Raw genomic sequence first — 19,955 nt, forward strand, 5'->3', positions numbered from 1 at the left:
CAAATTGCAAATTGAATTGACATGTACATGTATCCATTTATGACATGCTAAATATCAATGAAAATTATACATGGGTGACAGAGATATAGTAACATGGCCAAAAATAAAAACAGCTGTTATTCGGCCATCTTTGGTCTGATTATGAAACAAAGTGACATGTATGATGTATGTGACAAATACGAATAAAAATGATACATAAATCTTGGAAATATAGTAGTAAGGCAAAAAAGTCAGATGGCTGTCAATCGGCCATCTTTGATCCGATTTTGAAACAAACTGTCATGGACATTTATCCTAACATGTATAAAATATGCAAATTTTGAATGAAAACTGACAAAGCATGTCCAAGATACCACATTTAAAAAAAAAACAAGATGCCTGCCAGTCGGCCATCTTTTATCCAATTGCAAAAAAAATTTGTCATGGACATGTATCCTAACATGTATAATCTATGTACCAAGTTTGAATGAAAACTGACAAAGCATGTCCAAAATAACAGATTTTCAAAAAACAAGATGGCTACCAGTCGGCCATATCGAATCACTAAACTACTGCTAGTGCATATGTTCCACATAAAGTACTAGGCACATGCAAAGAATGAACGAAAATTGGTCCAAAAGATTCTGAAATATGACTCTGCACGGATGCTTGCACAGACAGACTGAGGACATGTATCCTAACATGTATAATCTATGTACCAAATTTGAATGAAAACTGACAAAGCATGTCCAAAATACAACATTTTCAAAAAACAAGATGGCTGCCAGTCGACCATATTGAATCAAATCGCTAAACCACTGCATGTGCATATGTCCCACATAAAGTACTAGGAATCGGTCCGACGGATTCTGAAATATGACTCCGGACAGACGTACGGACGCACGGACAGAGACCAAATTACAAGTCCCTGTTTTCGGACTTCGTCTGAACGGGGACTAATAAACTAATAATGAAAACAATATTTAAATTGAAATAATTCTTTATTTTTATTGTATCATATTTGCAAGCAAATACATTTTACACGAACACATAGCAGTGTATAACAACAAATACTGGAAGCATTAATAAACAGCATGAATTTCTCATAATTTCTTTTGTACACATGTTGTATACATCGATATAAGAGACACATATTGAACAGGACATGAAGCAGAAACAATTGCTTTTTAAAATTCCCTGATATTTAATCCCACTATAATTCTGATATTCAATCAAATAAGCTGAGTTTGAAAATGAACGATTTTCCAGCAAACATTGAGTTCTAACACAACTTTTACATTTCTACTTATGAGAATGAGCAAAAATAAATTCAACCTCAATGAATAATTAATGCAATCAAAGAAAACATCAATGATGTAAGCATTAATTACATATTAACTCAATTAAAAAAATGTAAAAAATAAATAGTATGACAAAAATTGCATTGTAATTCATGTAAAAAGCATTGTAAACCAAGAAAAAATAAACATTTTAAGATAAAAACTAAATTTTGATTGATCAGTATTGAAAATACAAGAATTGTTAACCAAACTGCTGGTGTGAAATCCAATAGATTAATAGATTCTATTAATGATTGACCAAAATAAATAATTTGTAATAAATGTATATTGTGTGCATTTATTCAAATGATGAATGAAAAGTAAATGCTGATGCACTCCTCCATGTTTTCAAATGACTCCTACCCCTAAAGTACAACAGGTTATTCCAAAAACTGGGAATTCAGATTATTGAGGTTAGACTGTACATACAGTACAATTTAAGCTCAGCCTAGGGGGTTCAGATTATTGTGGTTAGACTGTACATACAGTACAATTTAAGCTCAGCCTAGGGGGTTCAGATTATTGTGGTTAGACTGTACATACAGTACAATTTAAGCTCAGCCTAGGGGGTTCAGATTATTGTGGTTAGACTGTACATACAGTACAATTTTAGCTCAGCCTAGGGGGTTCAGATTATTGTGGTTAGACTGTACATACAGTACAATTTAAGCTCAGCCTAGGGGGTTCAGATTATTGTGGTTAGACTGTACATACAGTACAATTTAAGCTCAGCCTAGGGGGTTCAGATTATTGAGGTTAGACTGTACATACAGTACAATTTAAGCTCAGCCTAGGGGGTTCAGATTATTGTGGTTAGACTGTACATACAGTACAATTTTAGCTCAGCCTAGGGGGTTCAGATTATTGTGGTTAGACTATACATACAGTACAATTTAAGCTCAGCCTAGGGAGTTCAGATTATTTAAGTTAGTCTGCACACTTGGCTGTGACAACATTCAATGAATTAGATTCAGCTTTTGGTGTCAACGGGATTTAGTGAAAACCACTACAGAACAATCCTGCATAATGACAACTACACTCACAGGTATGTTTGTTTAGGATTATAAAAATACACTGCAATAACAGTGTGTGTAAAAGCATAGAAGTACTTGATGTAAATAAATCTGCAATCTTTGGAAACACTGAAATGAGCAAATACAATTAAAATAAATTTATGTAAATGGAAAGAATATATTGTAATCTCTATAGCAACTACAACCATAGATAGACTGTAATTGACTGCAGACATTAGTTTCTAATATTAGAGGTCATTTCAGTGTTAACATTGCTTCAGCACATATTTGGCACTTGCTGCAAAACACTTTACAAAATTTCACTTCCTGAAAACACATTTTTACGACAAACTTTGTATAATAATCAACCTACGTACTAAATACACAGAGCTCAGTGATTCTGAAAAGCTCCACAATTCGTATGAATCCAATATATGTCTGTAACTACTTTGAAAAGAAATGGTGCACCTTGTAAAAATGGAAATTAGTTTTCTCCCATTCTTGAAAAATTGTCTGTGTGTATGCCAATTAGTAAGCCACCACAATTTATACAAGGATTCATGGAAATGCCACATTTAGAACAAAGGATTCTTGTAAATGACTCATGTAAAATTCCCCAGATACCACTTTGTCATTCCAACATTAATGCAAAACACAATCCTCTGATCACCTGTAAGGTGTCAAAGTCTACACAGTCTTATGTTCATCACCTGCTTTGTGAGTGAATTCATAATCTATGTGCACAAATGCTCTTTCTATATCCTTAAGCCTTTCAAGTTTCCTCTGTAAAGGCTCTCCAATATTGTGGGCTTCTTTCAGGGTCATATTCTCAGGCAGAACAATGTCAACCTACAAACAAACAAACAAACAAATTATGTAAAAATATGTCAGTTTTATTGACATATTGCAGAGTACAACCCTATATATGGAATAATATAAGGCATGTACTGTAGTTCACTGTATGTACTGGAATTGTTCCAATTCTAAAAATAAAATTCATATTTAAACTACTGATATTCAAATCAGGTGAAAAAACAACATAATTTTGTCTATTGTTGTTTATTTTAGTGTTTATGTGTTAACAACATATGTAGATTTGAAAAACTTTATCGTACAATATTAAGAATACAAATGTAGCACTGGGTTCCTGGTCACAGTGCACTGGTGCAGCGCTTGGCTTCCTGGTGACTACTTGTGTAACACTGCGTTACCTGGTCACAGTATACTGGTGTAGCACTATCTTCTGGTCACAGTGTACTGGTGTGGCACTAGATCTTCTGGTCACAGTGTACTGGTGTGGCACTAGATCTTCTGGTCACAGTGTAACTGGTGCAGCACTCGATCTTCTGGTCACAGTGTAACTGGTGCAGCACTAGATCTTCTGGTCACAGTGTAACTGGTGCAGCACTAGATCTTCTGGTCACAGTGTAACTGGTGCAGCACTCGATCTTCTGGTCACAGTGTACTGGTGTAGCACTCTATCTTCTGGTCACAGTGTAACTGGTGTAGCACTAGATCTTCTGGTCACAGTGTAACTGGTGTAGCACTAGATCTTCTGGTCACAGTGTAACTGGTGCAGCACTCGATCTTCTGGTCACAGTGTACTGGTGTAGCACTCAATCTTCTGGTCACAGTGTACTGGTGTAGCACTCGATCTTCTGGTCACAGTGTACTGGTGTAGCACTGGATCTTCTGGTCACAGTATACTGGTGTAACACTCGATCTTCTGGTCACAGTGTACTGGTGTAGCACTGGATCTTCTGGTCACAGTATACTGGTGTAACACTCGATCTTCTGGTCACAGTGTACTGGTGTAGCACTGGATCTTCTGGTCACAGTATACTGGTGTAACACTCGATCTTCTGGTCACAGTGTACTGGTGTAACACTCGATCTTCTGGTCACAGTATACTGGTGTAACACTCGATCTTCTGGTCACAGTGTACTGGTGTAGCACTCGATCTTCTGGTCACAGTATACTGGTGTAACACTCGATCTTCTGGTCACAGTGTACTGGTGTAACACTCGATCTTCTGGTCACAGTATACTGGTGTAACACTCGATCTTCTGGTCACAGTGTACTGGTGTAGCACTGGGTCTTCTGGTCACAGTATACTGGTGTAGCACTGGGTTTTCTGGTCACAGTGTACTGGTGCAGCACTGGGTTCCTGGTCACAGTGCACTGGTGCAGTGCTTGGCTTCCTGGTGACTACTTGTGTAACACTGCATTACCTGGTCACAGTATACTGGTGTAGCACTATCTTCTGGTCACAGTGTACTGGTGCAGCACTAGATCTTCTGGTCACAGTGTACTGGTGCATCACTCGATCTTCTGGTCACAGTACACTGGTGTAGCACTAGATCTTCTGGTCACAGTGTAACTGGTGCAGCACTCGATCTTCTGGTCACAGTGTACTGGTGTAGCATTCGATCTTCTGGTCACAGTGTAACTGGTGCAGCACTCGATCTTCTGGTCACAGTGTACTGGTGTAGCACTCGATCTTCTGGTCACAGTGTACTGGTGTGGCACTAGATCTTCTGGTCACAGTATACTGGTGTAGCACTAGATCTTCTGGTCACAGTGTAACTGGTGCAGCACTCGATCTTCTGGTCACAGTGTACTGGTGTAGCACTCGATCTTCTGGTCACAGTGTACTGGTGTAGCACTGGATCTTCTGGTCACAGTATACTGGTGTAGCACTATCTTCTGGTCACAGTGTACTGGTGCAGCACTAGATCTTCTGGTCACAGTGTACTGGTGCATCACTCGATCTTCTGGTCACAGTACACTGGTGTAGCACTAGATCTTCTGGTCACAGTGTAACTGGTGCAGCACTCGATCTTCTGGTCACAGTGTACTGGTGTAGCATTCGATCTTCTGGTCACAGTGTAACTGGTGCAGCACTCGATCTTCTGGTCACAGTGTACTGGTGTAGCACTCGATCTTCTGGTCACAGTGTACTGGTGTGGCACTAGATCTTCTGGTCACAGTATACTGGTGTAGCACTAGATCTTCTGGTCACAGTGTAACTGGTGCAGCACTCGATCTTCTGGTCACAGTGTACTGGTGTAGCACTCGATCTTCTGGTCACAGTGTACTGGTGTAGCACTGGATCTTCTGGTCACAGTATACTGGTGTAACACTCGATCTTCTGGTCACAGTGTACTGGTGTAGCACTGGGTCTTCTGGTCACAGTATACTGGTGTAGCAGTGTGTTTGCTGGTCACAGTATACTGGTGTAGCACTGGGTCTTCTGGTCACAGTATACTGGTGTTGCACTGTATCTTCTGGTCACAGTATACTGGTGTAACACTCGATCTTCTGGTCACAGTACACTGGTGCAGCACTCGATCTTCTGGTCACAGTGTACTGGTGTGGCACTAGATCTTCTGGTCACAGTGTAACTGGTGTAGCACTAGATCTTCTGGTCACAGTGTAACTGGTGTAGCACTAGATCTTCTGGTCACAGTGTAACTGGTGCATCACTTGATCTTCTGGTCACAGTGTACTGGTGTAGCACTGGATCTTCTGGTCACAGTGTACTGGTGTAGCACTGGATCTTCTGGTCACAGTGCACTGGTGCAGCACTTGATCTTCTGGTCACAGTATACTGGTGTAGCACTCGATCGTCTGGTCACAGTGTACTGGTGTAGCACTGGGTCTTCTGGTCAGTGTACTTGTATAGCACTTCGTTTTCTGGAATACCACCCTGTGATAAAGCAGAACATTACTTACCTCAACAAGGTAGTTGTTGCCGATATGGAAAGCCCGGACTGTGTCAATTTTTGTTATTCTTTCATCGTGATGAATACAAATCCACGTAATTATCTGTAAGAACTCTGGTGGTGCAGTCCTCCCGGCAAGTTGTTTAATTTGTACTATTGAGAAATAGGAAGTACCACGTTATATCGATAATTCACATATGTTATTGACCAAATCAGTGTTATAACCTTTTGAACACCAGACTTTGTTGCCCAAATTTTTCTGCACTTTTTTCTTACATTCTTCAATTATTTTTTGGAGCCAACAGACAAAACTTTGGTAAATTTTCAGTTTCTAAACAAAAAAATTGGCTATTTTTGTCCCAATATTCTGAAAGAAATTGCAGACTACAAACATTTCTCAAGGAAAGAGGAATTAAATGGAGAGATTACAGTTTCATTCTAACTAGGAAGAAACACTTTTATAAATAATTCTTCTAATATTCAATGGCTTTGCATGTGAGTGATTTCTCAGAATCGCTGGCTGATATTTACACAAATTTAAAGACAATGCATGATGTATGACTGACCTGCACCACTCATGTACCAGTTATAACCAATATATACACTCATCAAAATAGCACCAATAGGGTCAGCATATAACCAGTAGTAGGTAGCTATAACATAAAACAATAGGGTCAGTATATAACCATAGTAGGTAGCTATAACATAAAACAATAGGGTCACAGTATATAACCAGTAGTAGGTAGCTATAACATAAAACAATAGGGTCAGTATATAACCAGTAGTAGGTAGCTATAACATAAAACAATAGGGTCAGTATATAACCAGTAATAGGTGGCTATAACATAAAACAATAGGGTCAGTATATAACCAGTAGTAGGTGGCTATAACATAAAACAATAGGGTCAGTATATAACCAGTAGTAGGTGGTTATAACATAAAACAATAGGGTCAGTATATAACCAGTAGTAGGTAGTTATAACATAAAACAATAGGGTCAGTATATAACCAGTAGTAGGTGGCTATAACATAAAACAATAGGGTCAGTATATAACCAGTAGTAGGTGGCTATAACATAAAACAATAGGGTCAGTATATAACCAGTAGTAGGTAGCTATAACATAAAACAATAGGGTCAGTATATAACCAGTAGTAGGTAGCTATAACATAAAACAATAGGGTCAGTATATAACCAGTAGTAGGTGGCTATAACATAAAACAATAGGGTCAGTATATAACCAGTAGTAGGTGGCTATAACATAAAACAATAGGGTCAGTATATAACCAGTAGTAGGTAGTTATAACATAAAACAATAGGGTCAGTATATAACCAGTAGTAGGTAGTTATAACATAAAACAATAGGGTCAGTATATAACCAGTAGTAGGTGGCTATAACATAAAACAATAGGGTCAGTATATAACCAGTAGTAGGTAGCTATAACATAAAACAATAGGGTCAGTATATAACCAGTAGTAGGTAGCTATAACATAAAACAATAGGGTCAGTATATAACCAGTAGTAGGTGGCTATAACATAAAACAATAGGGTCAGTATATAACCAGTAGTAGGTAGCTATAACATAAAACAATAGGGTCAGTATATAACCAGTAGTAGGTGGCTATAACATAAAACAATAGGGTCAGTATATAACCAGTAGTAGGTAGTTATAACATAAAAAATTAGGGTCAGTATATAACCAGTAGTAGGTGGCTATAACATAAAACAATAGGGTCAGTATATAACCAGTAGTAGGTGGCTATAACATAAAACAATAGGGTCAGTATATAACCAGTAGTACGTAGTTATAACATAAAACAATAGGGTCAGTATATAACCAGTAGTAAGTGGCTATAACATACAACAATAGGGTCAGTATATAACCAGTAGTAGGTAGTTATAACATAAAACAATAGGGTCAGTATATAACCAGTAGTAGGTGGCTATAACATAAAACAATAGGGTCAGTATATAACCAGTAGTAGGTAGCTATAACATAAAACAATAGGGTCAGTATATAACCAGTAGTAGATGGCTATAACATAAAACAATAGGGTCAGTATATAACCAGTAGTAGGTGGCTATAACATAAAACAATAGGGTCAGTATATAACCAGTAGTAGGTGGCTATAACATAAAACAATAGGTTCAGTATATAACCAGTAGTAGGTAGTTATAACATAAAACAATAGGGTCAGTATATAACCAGTAGTAGATGGCTATAACATAAAACAATAGGGTCAGTATATAACAAGTAGTAGGTGGCTATAACATAAAACAATAGGGTCAGTATATAACCAGTAGTAGGTGGCTATAACATAAAACAATAGGGTCAGTATATAACCAGTAGTAGGTGGCTATAACATAAAACAATAGGGTCAGTATATAACCAGTAGTAGGTGGCTATAACATAAAACAATAGGGTCAGTATATAACCAGTAGTAGGTAGTTATAACATAAAACAATAGGGTCAGTATATAACCAGTAGTAGGTGGCTATAACATAAAACAATAGGGTCAGTATATAACCAGTAGTAGGTGGCTATAACATAAAACAATAGGGTCAGTATATAACCAGCAGTAGGTAGCTATTAGAGATTTTTACTTACCGATTGCACCACAAGCCAGGGCAACACTATTTGAGACAACATCATTTCTATGATCCAGGGCCAATGCATCTGTGGATGGTGAGTGTATTCTTCTACAGAACAGGAACAGAAAGAACTTCACAATAACTGTACCTAGCAAAGACAAAATCAACAGTAACCAGATTAGGGCAATGGTTGTGATGATTCAATAGATAACCCTTCCAAACTTTTGAAACATTGTCCCATAGGACAAAGCAGGTGATTCAGTAGAATTCTTCTCAGCCCTTATTAAAGTTTAATCCTTTCCCATGAGGCCATTGGCAACCAATTTTAAATTAATAAAAGAGTACAAACTTACTAGTCGCCAGAATTGATTATTTTACAAATACATTAAAGATGTTAAAAATTAGATATTTCAGATGCGATGTTTTTTCTATCATTATCAGCAGACACTGACAACCTTCAATCACATTATTGTGCTGCAATCTATGTGATTTATTGCTCAGACTCAAAATATGCAGTGATTGTTGCACACATTGTCATAACAGTAATTAAATACGGTGAATAATGGAATGCATAGAAGTGCGCCACCAAGAATTGACAACCTGTATAATCTGTTTTATTTAACAGAGAATTTGTCGTCAGTCAGACTTTGTTTAGGTTGGCAACTTAGATAATATTTTGTAATCACCGTTGAATAAATTTATTAGCCATTGCGACCAAAATGGTCACAAGAGACCTGCTTATACAGATCAACAGAACAAAGTGACAAAATCCTACATACATTTTTGTAAGTTCTGCATGTGTTCTACAGGACAATGCAATTATAGCGTACCACCACACCCAATCATAGCGCACTGACAACCCAATTATAGCGTACCACCACACCCAATTATAGCGTACCACCACACCCAATCATAGTGCACTTACAACCCAATTATAGCGTACCACCACACCCAATCATAGCGCACTGACAACCCAATTATAGTGTACCACCACACCCAATCATAGTGCACTGACAACCCAATTATAGCATACCACCACACCCAATCATAGTGCACTGACAACCCAATTATAGCATACCACCACACCCAATCATAGTGCACTGACAACCCAATTATAGCGTACCACCACACCCAATCATAGTGCACTGACAACCCAATTATAGCGTACCACCACACCCAATCATAGTGCACTGACAACCCAATTATAGCATACCACCACACCCAATCATAGTGCACTGACAACCCAATTATAGCATACCACCACACCCAATCATAGTGCACTGACAACCCAATTATAGCGTACCACCACACCCAATCATAGTGCACTGACAACCCAATTATAGCATACCACCACACCCAATCATAGTGCACTGACAACCCAATTATAGCGTACCACCACACCCAATCATAGTGCACTGACAACCCAATTACTGCGTACCACCACACCCAATCATAGTGCACTGACAACCCAATTATAGCGTACCACCACACCCAATCATAGTGCACTGACAACCCAATTAGTGTACCACCACACCCAATCATAGTGCACTGACAACCCAATTAAAGCATACCACCACACCCAATCATAGCGCACTGACAACCCAATTATAGCGTACCACCACACCCAATCATAGTGCACTGATAATCCAATTATAGCGTACCACCACACCCAATCATAGTGCACTGACAACCCAATTAGTGTACCACCACACCCAATCATAGTGCACTGACAACCCAATTACTGCGTACCACCACACCCAATCATAGTGCACTGACAACCCAATTACTGCGTACCACCACACCCAATCATAGTGCACTGACAACCCAATTAGTGTACCACCACATCCAATCATAGTGCACTGACAACCCAATTATAGCGTACCACCACACCCAATCATAGTGCACTGACAACCCAATTATAGCGTACCACCACACCCAATCATAGTGCACTGACAACCCAATTATAGCATACCACCACACCCAATCATAGTGCACTGACAACCCAATTATAGCATACCACCACACCCAATCATAGTGCACTGACAACCCAATTAAAGCGTACCACCACACCCAATCATAGTGCACTGACAACCCAATTATAGCATACCACCACACCCAATCATAGTGCACTGACAACCCAATTATAGCATACCACCACACCCAATCATAGTGCAGTGACAACCCAATTATAGCGTACCACCACACCCAATCATAGCGCACTGCCAACCCAATTATAGCATACCACCACACCCAATCATAGCGCACTGACAACCCAATTACAGCGTACCACCACATCCAATCATAGCGCACTGACAACCCAATTATAGCGTACCACCACACCCAATCATAGTGCACTGACAACCCAATTATAGCATACCACCACACCCAATCATAGTGCACTGACAACCCAATTATAGCGTACCACCACACCCAATCATAGTGCACTGACAACCCAATTATAGCATACCACCACACCCAATCATAGTGCACTGACAACCCAATTACAGCGTACCACCACACCCAATCATAGCGCACTGACAACCCAATTATAGCATACCACCACACCCAATCATAGTGCACTGACAACCCAATTACAGCGTACCACCACACCCAATCATAGTGCACTGACAACCCAATTATAGCGTACCACCACACCAAATCATAGTGCACTGACAACCCAATTACAGCGTACCACCACACCCAATCATAGCGCACTGACAACCCAATTATAGCATACCACCACACCCAATCATAGTGCACTGACAACCCAATTATAGCATACCACCACACCCAATCATAGTGCACTGACAACCCAATTACAGCGTACCACCACACCCAATCATAGCGCACTGACAACCCAATTACAGCGTACCACCACACCCAATCATAGCGCACTGACATACTTACTGCCCATAACTATAATACTTGGTAAATCCATGTTGACGTCACTTTTAGATGCAATTCTATTGATGGCTTCCACAATAATTTGAACTGCACATACTGCCATGATTGAAGACAGTACAAGGATTGCTAACGGCTCAAGTCGAGTCTTACCTTAAAATATTAAAAAATATAACTATTATTATATGAATAGGGTTCATCATTTGTGATGATGTTTGGTTCCACCATGACGTTGAAGTTGCAAATGCAGAAAAATATATGCCTGCATTCTTTGGTAAATTATGTCTAAGGTGACTAGTGGGGACTGTGCTGATTGGAGGAGAAGGAGGTTGACATTCCAAAACAAAAGTGCTCAATAAAAAGTATATGTAGAGCGGGTGAATAGGGTGATAGAGGAATTAATACACAACTACATGAATATTGAAACTCGACAGCACTGTTTCGTAAGGTACAAACAATGTACAAGTACCTCACTCATCAGGAGCTTTATGTTTAATAATTCACTACACCAAAGAGCATACAATATAAGCTTCGCAAATTAAACAAACAAACAAACATTGTTGATCCACAATCAATCGTCGTGGCAAAAGAGGGACTCCAACACGTTTGATGTCACAATGGGAGGTTTTGACGGCGCAGAGACCTGCGAACTTGTGGGCTGCTACCTGCTTTCACAGCTCAAAGCACAGTTAGTAAAGAACGTTCACATTGGTCTATACAGAGATGATGGCTTAGTCGCCTTAGACTTAGCCCAATGAGACTGAAAAAATCAAAAAACTGTCGCGTGTTTAAAAACAACGGCTTAAAGTTCACGATCGAAGCAAACAAGAAAATCGTAAACTTCCTTGATGTCACGCTAAACCTCATTGAAAGTTTGTACAGTCCCTTCATAAAACCTAATGCCAACTTAGTATATGTACACAAGGAGAGTAATTACCAACCGGCTATCACAAAGAATATCCCGGCCGGGATTAACAAGCATCTTTCTGCAATATCGTCAGATAAGAAGATGTTTGACATCGTGGCACCACCTTACCAAATAGCTCTACGCGAAATCGGCTACAAACACCAATTAAAGTTTGAGCCCCCCACGTAGCAATGTCCCAATGTTCAACCCACCATATAGATGCAACATTCGCAACAGTATAGGAAAGCAATTGCACCTTACAAACAGTGCTGTCGAGTTTCAATAATCATGTAGTTGTGTATTAATTTTAATTCCTCTATCACCGTGTATATATATATATATATATATATATATATATCATTTCAATACCATCACCTTTGTGGAGAAGCTTTGACCTTGCTATAAGTTTATGACTAATCTTAAAAAAAGCAAGGGTCACATTATCAACAAGCCGACTATCAAATCAACAAACAACATATATATTGACTCAGATAACGATTCTCACATTATCGTGTATTTTTGCTGCAAGGAAAAGTAGGTAAAGGTCAATGTGCTATATGAAAATGATTTGATCACAGGTCAAATCTTAGCCCGTACTTCGTGTAACAACTCATGTCTATGTAATTATTTATGCATGGTATAAAACAAACAAGAATGTTATTTATTCTTGACTCATTAAATACAATGTTTAGGTAAAAAGCAAGCTGTGGTTGTGATTTATTTGTTTTATGTGTTTTTTTAAATGGCACCAAATGTTAATTTGAATCTATGCTTAAACCATACATGAGGCAAAATGTACAGCATCTATGTATTTACATTACTGCCCATGCGTATTCATAATAAAAACAGATTCGTATATCAAATCTGCACTACCCATCGCACATCCCTATAGAGAAACTTAGATCTAACCACAACAAAAAACCTAGTTAAGACAGGTCTTGCATAGTACCAACTTGTTCCACATTCATGAATCACACATCGCATTTCAGTTTGAATTGTAGCATACAATGTGATGGAGTCGAATGGAGAGTATTATTAAAAGTGTCTCAGCTGATGTCCAAAAAGTTTCTCCCCAACAAAAGGTACATAGCAGTCATTACTAGACCAGAAAAAAACCTGCATGTTCCTATTTTACCATATACATGTACTGCTTTTGTAAAAAAAGAGAAGGAATGTAATGAAATGCTACCTATTGGGTATTTGTAGATATTGGTTTTCTTGATCGATCTACCAGATGCGAATATGATGACGCCAGACACCAGATCAATGGCACTGTCAACCAAGCTGGAAATGATTGATATTGACCCAGAGAGATAAGCAGCGATCACCTTAGCAACCAATAGTAACTGCAATACAATATTAAATATGTAATAAAGTGTAATAAAGTTATTATTAATTAAATATCAGGGCAACTGAATAAACTTAAAGCGAGGGAGTCGTCACCTGCACATGCGTCAGATGGCCATAGTGTGTCATAGTTTACAAGCAAGCGTCTATCCATGAGCCTTTGCGTTTTTGACATGTGTTGTTATCGTTGCTTGGAACTCAATTCTCATGTGTGCACAGGTGAAGACCCTCCCACTTTAAATTAAAATTAAATCAATAATGAACTTACATAATGCAACTCTCAAGCAACTCTCAAAACAACAACTTACAACATAATGAACTTGTAACATACTGCAAATTACAACATAGAGCAACTTATAATAAAGCGAAACTTACAACATAATGCAAATTACAACATAGAGCAACTTATAATAAAGCGAAACTTACAACATAATGCAAATTACAACATAGAGCAACTTATAATAAAGCGAAACTTACAACATAATGCAAATTACAACATAGAGCAACTTATAATAAAGCGAAACTTACAACATAATGCAAATTACAACATAGAGCAACTTATAATAAAGCGAAACTTACAACATAATGCAAATTACAACATAGAGCAACTTATAATAAAGCGAAACTTACATAATGCAACTTACAACATAATTTAACTTACAAGATTCATAAAGAAACTCAAAGCAGCAGCTCTAGCAATCCATTTATTGCTGGTATCAGCATCAAGACCACTCTCAATCTGATCTATCGCATCTGATAACATCTTAATCAGGGCATCTTGCTTCTTGTAGAAAGATCTAAGGAATAAAAAAGATGAGTTGGGAAAATAACTATTATTTATTTAACTGGAAAGATGAAAGTAAAATAAACCAGTGATGCCTCACCACATTCCAAAGGGAAGTTAAATTGAATTGCTTACGATACGTGATACAAGATCTAAATCAGACACAATTTTGAATGAAAAGTGAGCATGCTGGGGATAGAAAAAAAATTGCCATGAAAACACCTTGGGAACATTATTGTCCCAAGGAATGGCTGGGAAAACAATTGTCCCAGATACTGGATAGGAAGACCATTGTCCAAGGAAATATCTTGGGAGACCATTGTTCTAGGGAATGGCTGGCGAGACCCTTCTCCCACGGATTGGCTGGCAAAATCATCATCTCAGGGATTGGCTGGAAGGATTATATCCCAGAGTTTGGCTGAGTAGAGCACTGTCCTGATGTGGGAGGCCATTCTTCCAGGGAGTGGCTGGAAAAACCATTGTTCAAAAGATTACATGAGGATATCAATGTACAGGTGTGGCTTGGAAGATCATTCTCTCAGTGATTGGCTGGGGAGTTCACTGTCCCAGAGATATAATGATTAGACCATGTCTTTGGGGTCGACTAGAAGGAACTTGTTCCAGACAATGACTGGAAAGTCCATGTCTCAGCAATCAGCTGGGTAGACCATAACCAGTCAGTAGCAAAATCAAAATTTGTTACACTTTAATAAAGCAACCTTATATATCTATACAGTATATCTCATGAAAAAGCAATAATCCAAGAAATCATAGACGTCCTTACTTAACATTTTTCTTTATAACAATCTTTTCATCTGTGATGGAATCTTGTCGTCTTTTCTGATTATCTTTAAGTTTGGCCAAGGATGTGTATGTTGTTGTTTTGACAAGCGGTCTCCTTTCTGAGATGTCATGATTACCTGTAATGTGGAAGCCATCTTGAATTCAATACACAAATCATAAAAAATACATAAATCAATCAATCAATGACAATGCATCAGTGGATCAATACTACTCTTATAGAATTCTACAATAATCAGTATGACCTTTGACCATCACAATTTCCCTAATGTCCAAGAATGAGAATGTTTTACAAATTATATATTGTGAGTCAAACTGTAGCGATCCTTATAATGCTCAAAATATATACAAAATTTGATGGAATCTATGTTTTATATAAATTAGATACATGTATGATTCAGGGAAAGACTCATGGGTAATTTAGATACATGTATGATTCAGGGAAAGACTCATGGGTAATGGGTGTTCCCAAGGGCTTCTCTAGCCAGTGAAAAGATTTTCTGAATTTAATGTAATGAGAAAGTCTTCTGCAATAAATGTTGTAACAATTTTTCATAAGATTACCGTTTTATCAATTCCAAATGCGAGTTATGAAGCTAGTCCTTTGACATCATTCAGTGAGCAAGTCCATGTTTGGATCAGAATTTCAAACTAATGCAAGTTAATTATTAATATGTGACACAATGTACCGGTACAATTTAGTCAGGGCATGTCCAGAATTAAAGGTATGAAACAGTATTCATAAATTATACAAAATGTCTGTCAGTCGGCCATCTTCAATCCGATCTAAAAAAAAAATGACATCCATCAGCATTTTAAAATATATTTTGTTATAATACAACGAGTAAGTAAGTAGATTTTACATTCATGTTCAAGTTGCATATTACATATTCAGTTATATTTAATAACTTCAGGCACACTATACATGTACATGTTCATAATGTGCAAAAGTTTACAAGAATCTAGCAGTTTGATATTAGCTCATCTGTTCATCACTGTACAAAAAATCAATACAATCAGGGTGACTGTTTTCAAGAAGAAGTTATTGCAACCACAAAAAGACAAATTTAAAGTTAAAAATATACATAGAAAACATAACAAAATAAAACTTGGTTTAGATGCCATACTGGATACTATTAATGTTTGATTAACTGAGTCATTTTAACGATAAGAAAATTGACTACAACAACAACAACAATGAAGACCTCAAACATTTCCCTTCCATTTATGATGGTACGAACAATGTAATGAAAAATAGTTTGGTTAAAGTGAGGAAGTCGTTACCTGCACATGTGGTAGCAAACCGTCATAGTATGTCGTTGTTCGCAAACAAGCGTCTACCCATGAGAATTTATGTTTTTAGCGATCATTGTGAATGTCATTTGAGACCCAATTCCTGCACATGAGATCTCCTCTATTTTAATACATATTTCTAAATAGTACATGGATTCCACACTATAACTAATAAATTTTAACTGAAAGTAAATGAGTATGCACATAAATACATGTTTTTATTTCTTTAGAAATTAATTAAGCAAGTATTCTCTGTATTTTTATGTTTAAATAACAACCAATTCCTTTTGATATTTTAATATTATTAGTAATTTGGGTTGTTTTTACATGGTTGACACAGATATGAATGAGAAATGTCACATCAATAGAAATACTGAAGTACCAGCAACATATTACTACCCACATTGTTTCAATTTGAAACATTGTAACAAACATACCAGCAACTCATAATTATGTTAAAACTAAGAAGTACACATTTCTTTTTCTTTAAAAATATGTGACAAACTGGTCATAACAAAATGTGATATTAAAGTTGCATTGAACTGTATTTACTCTATTAGTAGTGCATGCACCTTATGTAAATGTAAATATTTTAATGACTCAGTATACAATAAAATGCAATTTTATATTATGTGTACTTGTATTGGAGATGCACTTTTCTAGAGAAAATACTTGATTTACTAATGCATTTTTTCAGTTTTGTAAGATATTTAAAGGTAAGAATATATGTAAATTGCAAGTAAAAAATACAATATAATATTTCCCTAGATCTGAATTACTGCAGTCTTTTGTAAATTCAATGGAGCGAAAACATGATTCAAATACATCACATCCAGTGACTGGTTAGGGTTAAAAGACATGCACCACATCAGCTACATCCTACAATTTATCCCTATATTCTTTGGATTATGACATAACTAATTTTGTAACAGGATGTTTTTCAACTATTTAAGTTCATTTTTTTGACATTCTTGTTAGAGGGAGTTGTTTACTTATTCTAATCAGTCAATAATTAACACAACAAAACAAACATGCAGATTAGCCTAAGATAAGTACATATTGGTTAAACCAGGTATAGATAGGTACATATTGGTTAAACCAGGTATAGATAGGTACATATTGGTTAAACCGGGTATAGATAGGTACATATTGGTTAAACCGGGTATAGATAGGTACATATTGGTTAAACCAGGTATAGATAGGTACATATTGGTTAAACCGGGTATAGATAGGTACATATTGGTTAAACCAGGTATAGATAGGTACATATTGGTTAAACCAGGTATAGATAGGTAAATATTGGTTAAACCGGGTATAGATAGGTACATATTGGTTAAACCAGATATAGATAGGTACATATTGGTTAAACCAGGTATAGATAGGTACATATTGGTTAAACCGGGTATAGATAGGTACATATTGGTTAAACCGGGTATAGATAGGTACATATTGGTTAAACCAGGTATAGATAGGTACATATTGGTTAAACCGGGTATAGATAGGTACATATTGGTTAAACCAGGTATAGATAGGTACATATTGGTTAAACCAGGTATAGATAGGTACATATTGGTTAAACCGGGTATAGATAGGTACATATTGGTTAAACCGGGTATAGATAGGTACATATTGGTTAAACCAGGTATAGATAGGTACATATTGGTTAAACCAGGTATAGATAGGTAAATATTGGTTAAACCGGGTATAGATAGGTACATATTGGTTAAACCAGATATAGATAGGTACATATTGGTTAAACCAGGTATAGATAGGAAAATATTGGTTAAACCAGGTATAGATAGGTATATATTGGTTAAACCAGGTATAGATAGTTACATATTGGTTAAACCAGGTCAACACTGTACTACAATGTATATAGGCAAGGATCGTAGACAAATTCACAATTAAAAAACACATGTTATTGTTTTTAATAATAAAGATGGCAATTGTCAAATTGATGTTTTTTTTTGAAAAATCCCATATTGAAGAGTAATTGAAAACAATACTGGTTTACCATATGTTAAGCAGACATCAGTATTTATTTATTTATTTGCTCAGTTTTCACAACTTATTGATGAAAAATATGCCTATGCCTCGTACGAATTACACAAAACTCTGCATTATACCTACAGACCCCCGTATCACAGGTTAACAGTTTAAATTTTTAAAAATTATCTCAAAAAGTATTTTATAGTAAATTATTTTTTACTGAGTCACATAATTGAATTCGCCATAAGTGAAAACTCAGTGGTAGTTTGAAACTTTAAACAATTGCGTGTGGCCAGTCGAGTATTGCTAATACATGTATAACAATGTTTATTGTTTACATGCAACATGCGATACGTCATCGAAATGAGGCAAACCTACCGTGTCTTGGCGCATCTAATGGTGGTTGTTGGTTTCCGTTTGAAGTTGTCTTCAGAGGTACACTGTCCAACAACGAATCAATTTCTTCCAACTCATCGATGACCGCAATGATATTTTGTGGTCGACATTCCAGCTCGTCCTCCGAGCTCGTGGTGACGTCTTCAGACATATTGTTGCTATAAACCAAGCGGATACAAGATCTCGACGTCGTTACAGCATTGGGGAGTTACACTGAATATCACTGATATGGGTAGATATGAAGAAGCAACTTCCAATGCAAACTGTTAGTGTATGTCATCTTCCCCAACGACATTCAGCTGTCATCGCTGTTTGACCTAAGTCACATGGTGGCAGTCACGTGATATATCCGGTAAATGAATATAGGTTTCACACTAGAATTAGAAGTTATTTACTCGACGCATGGAGGTATATTTAAACTCAGACTAGTAATATTGTATTACTAGTCTGAGATTTAAATTATACCTCTATGCTCGACGTTATAATACGGCTAGATCTTTTGATCATTCGGAAACCAAGATTTGCAGTGGATTATATCCGATTATATGTCGTAATTCACTCTTTTCAGAGAGACAAAGGAATTATACAAACGCACAACACTACATGGGTTCTTCCCATCCGGGATTCCTACCCCAAACCGTGATGAGATGAGACGGGTGCCGAAATTATAAATTGTTTCATTGTGCCGTTATGTATATATTCATTTCGCCATTATTTAACTATTATTTCATTCATTGTTTCATCAGTATTTTATCATTGTTGTGTTATTTCGTCATTAATGTGTCAATTTTATATTATTCTAACGTTATTATGTCGTGTTTTTTTGACAGTATTATATTATGTTTATTTTATTTCAACATCAGGTAATTATTTGAACATTATTTCACTT

The 19,955-nt window shown here is 37.0% G+C and overlaps 1 protein-coding gene across 1 annotated transcript; it reads right to left on the reverse strand.

Moving 5' to 3' along the window:
* Nucleotides 1-961: 961 nt before the first annotated feature.
* On the reverse strand, nt 962-19,388 carry LOC102807083 (uncharacterized). Its single transcript, XM_085503000.1, has 9 exons — nt 19,049-19,388; nt 15,372-15,507; nt 14,465-14,600; nt 13,646-13,802; nt 11,556-11,702; nt 8,665-8,796; nt 6,624-6,710; nt 6,068-6,210; nt 962-3,181 (listed from the first exon to the last, which is right to left on the reverse strand). Exons 1-9 carry the CDS (start codon nt 19,215-19,217, stop codon nt 3,020-3,022), a joined length of 1,269 nt encoding a protein of 422 aa, XP_085359126.1. The 5' UTR covers nt 19,218-19,388; the 3' UTR covers nt 962-3,019.
* Nucleotides 19,389-19,955: the final 567 nt, after the last annotated feature.

This window comes from Saccoglossus kowalevskii, chromosome 8 (assembly GCF_978046115.1).
Source record: "Saccoglossus kowalevskii chromosome 8, keSacKowa6.1, whole genome shotgun sequence".
Lineage (NCBI taxonomy): Eukaryota > Metazoa > Hemichordata > Enteropneusta > Harrimaniidae > Saccoglossus > Saccoglossus kowalevskii.

Coding starts and splice junctions, on each gene's coding strand:
- LOC102807083 (XM_085503000.1), bottom strand. CDS start 19,217: ATGTCTGAAGACGTCACCACGAGCTCGGAGGACGAGCTGGAATGTCGA. Junction 15,508..19,048: donor ATTAGATGCGCCAAGACACG/GTAGGTTTGCCT, acceptor TCCACATTACAG/GTAATCATGACATCTCAGAA. Junction 8,797..11,555: donor AAGTATTATAGTTATGGGCA/GTAAGTATGTCA, acceptor TGTCTTTGCTAG/GTACAGTTATTGTGAAGTTC.